Source organism: Octodon degus, unplaced genomic scaffold, assembly GCF_000260255.1.
Source record: "Octodon degus isolate 3935 unplaced genomic scaffold, OctDeg1.0 scaffold00540, whole genome shotgun sequence".
Classification (NCBI taxonomy): Eukaryota; Metazoa; Chordata; class Mammalia; order Rodentia; family Octodontidae; genus Octodon; species Octodon degus.
In genome coordinates this window covers 50,960-57,257 of record NW_004525116.1, presented here as the reverse complement: position 1 = coordinate 57,257, position 6,298 = coordinate 50,960, and the positions used below count along the sequence as shown (strand labels likewise).

Below are 6,298 nucleotides of genomic sequence, written 5' to 3'. Positions count from 1 at the left end.
AAATTTGCTTATCAAACGCAATGTGATTCCAAGGTTTAAAACCCCTTCCTGCTTCTTGGGCTGCCGCCCTTTCGGTCCTCTCCTGCGTGAGAGCAGACTGGGGGGCCCTGAGCTCAGTAATAAACGGCTTTCCAAATTCCAACCTGGCTGATCTGGTTCCTATTCTGAGTGACCCATAACACTACAAGAATAGTGAACATTTTGGCCCTCGCCTTTCAAGGTCAGTGAGGATTCAAGACATAAGAGAACCTGTTTTGTAACATCATGTAACTCAGTTGTGTCCCAATTTTTCTGATCAAGGAGATTATTGGGTCACAGAGGAAAGTGATCGATGATGTAGAGTGTGCCTGCAGCGAGTCACATAGAGAGAAAACATTCAGGCTTTCACAGAGATCAAATTGGTCGAGCAATGGCCATGACTCATCCACATGGCTGACACTCACAAAGGATCTACAAACTGCAGTACAGGGTTTCAGGGTAAATCCTGAGGGTATTTGACTAACCTTGTCAGATACAAAAGTTACATTTCTTGTTATATATGTCTCGCTTTATCTTGGTCTTAACCATCCAGCAGAGAAATATGAAAAAAAAATTGAGGTATGAAAAAAAATTATTCCTGACTCTTCAGGAAGTAGGTGGGTCTGTAATTTCACAATTGTGTTGGTTATATGGCTTCAGCATTCTTGGGGTTAGGAAAGGCACCTGTTGTCCTGTATAGTTTTGTTTTTGTTTCTTGAACGCTGATCATTGTAAAGGCAGATTCTAGACCTCTGTGCTGTGAGCTGCAGCAGGCTGTTCATATTCCTGAAAGCTCTAAAAGGCTCACTTTCACTGGTCTACACCCTGCTTTGAACATATTAGTAGTAATTTGGCTTTTTGAGATCCTCACAAAAAATGTTCTGGGTTTGGGAGTCAGGAGTCTTGTATTCTCATTTTTCATGAATAGTGAATAAATAAAATATCTTCAAAAATAAAAAAAAAAATTCTGAAGTGTTCAAAATTGTCTTATATTCCTTTCCCTGTACTTCTGTTGCCTATTATCAGCTTTATGCAGATAAATGTTGATTCTGTCTTCCCTAGAGAGTGAGCTATGGTCTGCTTTGTTGACATTGAATTTTGGAATATAATCTGTCTTTGGGAAAAACACTGTATATATTCCAGGGAGACATGAAAGGCAATGCAAATTGAAGTTATGAGCTTGCAGCAATGGTTTCTGCAATAGAAAGGCAGAGAAAAATAAAATAATTTTATTTTCTACCATAAATAAATGAAAACTTATTAGAGACAATAAGTATATCTTTTAGCTATGTACATTTCCATACAGTAGTATTACCTTTTAAAGCTGACCTCAGGTTTTAATAGGTAGACATAAAGAATATCTTAAAGTCTTTGTATCTGTTAACAAGTATTGTTGGAAAAATAAACCTTTGACTAAAATAAAAAGAAATAAAAAGACTAAAGCTATAGGAAGTAAGACCCTTGAAACTAACATGAAGGGCAGCTACCATATTTAATAGAGTTGAATCAAGCTTTATTTAATAGAGTTAAATATGACACTTCAATTTAAAAAATGACAGAAAAATAACCTAAAAGTAGACATACACAGAAGCAAATGTTACTGAGACTGAGGAAATATAATTAAGCAAAAGGTATATGTACATTTAACACATTAAAAAGTGACTGTCATAGAAAAAACACAGGGACATTTAATATGGTTTTAATGGAGTAATAAGCAAATCTGCTATTGTAAACTATTAGGAAAAATTCCCTCTAATGAACGAACTATGTCTGTACATGAAAATGGTAAATTATCTTGTCATCTACTCCACACTCATGAGTTTCAAAATATTTTTCAACATTGACCAAAAAAAGTCATCAAAGATATGTCCAGTCAAATTATTCAAACTATGAAAAAGGGTCTGTAACTTTCACCAAAAATGCTAGTAACTAACAATAAAAACAAAATTGTTTAACATGGGAGCAATATATAATGTATAATAAGAGCATTGAGTTGGGCTGGCCAAATAGCTCAGCGGATTAAAGTGACTGCTGGCAGGCACAGGAGCCTGGGGTTCAATCCCCAGGCCTGCCATACCAGCCCAGCCTCCAGGGCATGCTGGGATGGCAATTGAGACTGTGTGTGGTGGTACGCACCTGTAATCCCAGCTTTTGGGAGGCTGTAAACAGGAGGATCACTACGAGTCTGACCTAGTAGTGAGATCTTGAACACCCTGTAGACCCTTCCCTAAAATAAAATAACTTGTCGAGTTATTCAAGAAATTCAAGAAAAAGGTTCTGACCATGAAACTACATGCATAGACTACTACTTTTAACTATAAAACAAATAGGAATATTAATATCTTTTCTTGGATGAGTTACCTAGATAAAGAGATCCAGTCAATGGGATGTATGGTGGACTTTCCAAGGAAAGTATTGGTAGTAGATTAATACAGCTACTATATAATAAATAAAGTAAACAATAAATAACATCTAAAGCCATAAATTCACCAATTTAATAAATGTACTTACCTGTAAATCCAAGCCCAAAGTAAATGAGAATGAGTTAAAAAATACTACGTACATATTATGTTCTTGACAAAGTAACAATTGCACATTAAAAAGAGTGAAGAAAGAAATGATAAAAATGCTTTCTTATTGCTGCCTAAATAATAACTGAAACTTAGATAAAACAAACAGTAAATATCAAAATAGAAGACTAAAGAAAAAAAAAACAGAAGTGCTTTCAAAGCAAAAATTTACTGTATTCATTATATAACACAAAAGTGATTCAAAATAGCTGAAAAATTGAGAGGAGTGGAAACTATGAAAAACATAGAAAAACCAGCTTAACAACAGTCATGGTCTTGATATTCAATGCTTTAAAATTTAGCCCAGAGCCAATAAGTGAACAATAGATAATAACAAAATAGACTTTAATGCTAATATAATTCACAATGAAATTGTTGTCTATTATGCACCCTCAAAAATATTGGTGCAACATTTATAAAACAGGTAATATAAAATATATACAAAGAAGAAAAAACAGACACTACTAGTGGATACCATAAGTATACACCTGTTTAGAAGAGATAAAGAAAAAAATAGAATGAAAGAGTTCAGACCTAAACAGCAACATTCACATACTATGCTGAAGACTTAGAAGTCACACCAGAACTTCCACAAGTGTCACAAAGAGGAAAGTATGCAAACAATAGTCCTTAATCTTGACTGCAATAAGCTATAAATATATAATACAATAAAAAAATCTACCAAAGAAATTTTGAATGTGTTAGTCAAAGAGCAAATGTAGAAGAAACTGATAACAGTATTCAAATATGCAAAGTGTAATTGATATAATTACACCCTGCATATTTAATAAATGGCTAAATTTAAAGCAGAGATTTGATTAAAATTTGTAGCACAATTATTGATATAAAAATTTTAATAAAATTTTTATAATGTAAAATATCTCAACATCAGCCAAATAGTTTACGGTTACAATATTGACTCAGGATAAAACATTTTAATAGATATAAAAAGTCAATTTAAATTTAAAATTACATAATCCTCAAAGATCTTTTATATTTTAGGAAAATTGAAAACATTTTGGAATTTAAAAAAGTTATTAATGCATTGAAAATCTGAACACTGAACATGAAGAGATATCAGAATAATAAATAAAAAACTGACTACAAAATAAAATATTTATTCACAACAAAAAATACAAACAGAAATTTCAGAAAGCAAACAACAAATGGAAAACTGCCAAAAGTAGTATAATTACTATAAACAATAAATTCATGAATTGATGAAAAAATTAACTAAAACTTACAACAACAGATTATGCATAAGGTTTTAAATTAGAAATAGGAGGCACAAAACATAAAAGTGCAAGTAAATAGAGGTGCAGGTATAGGATTTATAAAGTAATAAGCTAAATGATCAAATCACCAATCTTATCAACAAATTAACTTTCTTTACTTTTTCAGGCCCCTTCATTCCCATATTTGGTGATTTTTTTTTCACTAATGATTATTTGAGAAAGATCCTATTAAATCTGAAGAGGATCAGCATTTCTGAAAAAAAAAGTAAATATCTTGTGACTCTCTGTGTGCCATATTTGTCTTTCCTCTTTCATTCTCAGGGTAAAATAGAAATAGGAGAGACAGATTCACTTAAGACAGGAAACTGCAGATTTTTTTAACCTACACTCATCTTGGCTTCAGAAGTGGATTAGAGGAGATTATTGTACAGAGTCATTTGGGACTCTGAATAAAGGAGATATGCAAAGACATGACTTGGTGTATGTGGGAACAGTTTGCAGAAGGTCAAAAGAGATGAAGAAAATGAAAAGTGTAGTGTGTGTATAGAAATGCTTCAAGTGATGAAAGACAACCTTAGAGATGTTCAAAATATGCATTTAGTCAAGTACCTTCTTACACAAAATCCTATAATGAGCTGAAAGCTTTATAACCCGTCAAATTTCTTAGCCAAAAGAAAAAGAGTAGGGGAAGGAAAGAAGGAAAGAAAGAAAGAGGGAGGGAGGGGGAAGAGAGAGAGAGAGAGAGAGAGAGAGAGAGAGAGAGAGAGAGAGAGAGAGAACAAAAAGAAAAAGAGCAAAGAGACAGAGATAGAGAACAAAAGAAAAACTGTTAATAATTTGGCTTCCATAAGGGCCAGGGAGATGGCTCAGTGGAATAAGTGCTTCCCTGGCAAGCGCAAGGGCCTGAGTTCAATCCCTGGTTCCAATAAATAAATAAATAAATAAATAAATAAATAAATTAATAATTTGGCTTCCTACAACACCCCAAACTCATCTCTTTTAGCTCCCAGATCTAATTTCAACGTTTAATCAGATGGAAACTCATGTAGTTCATTGAGCATATAGAAGGTCATGTCAGAAGAAATAATGTCTTTCAATGTATTTGCACAGATGTTCTTATCTTTCAAATTATCTTTTCCCAAATTATATTCTGACTCAGTCAATTTCGCATATAATTATTGGGTACACTGTAAATCCCTGAGACTTCATTAGGGATTTGCAACACATCATTGAACTTAAAAAAAACAAAACTGTCCTCATGAAACATTAGTTATACAAATTCTCATATTTTACAGCAATCTAGGCAATGATCCTTTTTGCACAATATAATTTGAAAACTTACAAAACAAAGAGAAGATTGTTATTTGAGAAAAATTCATGTGCCATGCACAATTTAATCATGCATATTTTTCTAACCTCACAGACAATATCAGAGTTCCTAGGAAATTAAAATATTCAAAGTATACATTGCAATATCATTAACTAAATAAATTAATACATGAAAAATAATTTCAATTGATTTATATATACTTTCATGTAGCTGTAAAGATACTTCTAGTGAACACAACAGATAATTATGTAAATAATCTATAATCAATGTAATATATAATCTATCTATCTATCCATCTATCTACATATATAAAAATATAAATATAGCCATAACATGATGCATACTTATACTGAATAGGTAGATAGATGATAGATACAGAAGAAAATACGTGGAGCAAAACCCCATAAATTCACAATTTACATTGAGAATTTTACCAAAGCATGTTATTTAAGCTTCCAAAATTTTAATTTTCTTTTTTAAGAGTTTAAAAATTATGAGGATTAAGAAATAGCATATATAAAAATATAGCAAATAATTATAAAAAATAAACAAAATATTTCTCTGGCTTTTTCCTCCCTTCCTTTGCTATTTCCTGGTTACCTTCCTTCCTTCTTTGCTTGCTTGCTTTCTTGTCAATTATAAAAACAGGCTCTATAATCATTCTGTTATCAAAATCTTGCTGTTAAGGCCACAAGCTGGATATGTTCTTGGCTACTCCTCCAGGTTCTTACCCATCATTTTACATCCAATTCTTCATTACCATTTATTGGTACACTTAGTTTTTAAAAGATCTCAACAATTTTGGAATGAAACTTAAGTGGAAATTTGTAACTGTTATTATCTTAAAGATAGCCTTAAAATATTCCAAAGATATCAGATCATTTAGTTTCTTCAATCCATTTCTGAAATTTAGAAGACTGAATTTCAAAATGAGAGAGTTTCACATTTCTCAAAACATAGGTCAGCTGTGTAGAAGAATACAACTGTCCAGTCTCCAATTCAAAGTTTAAAACCTTTGTGAGTATGTTTAAGTGATGTGCCACAGCTGCCACATTCTGTGTGTTACATGCCTTCCTCTCATTCTCTGAAAAATGTTAAACCAGCAACAGAGGACTTACCACTTCACTCCTCAAAAAGATGGTCAT

General features: G+C 32.3%; 1 protein-coding gene across 1 annotated transcript in view; it reads right to left on the bottom strand.

The window, feature by feature from the left end:
* LOC101570955 (olfactory receptor 10R2-like) overlaps positions 1-6,298 on the bottom strand; it is a 14,013-nt gene extending 7,715 nt beyond the window's left edge. The window contains 1 exon segment of the mRNA XM_012513387.1: positions 6,272-6,298. Coding sequence (XP_012368841.1) covers positions 6,272-6,298 — 27 coding nt within the window.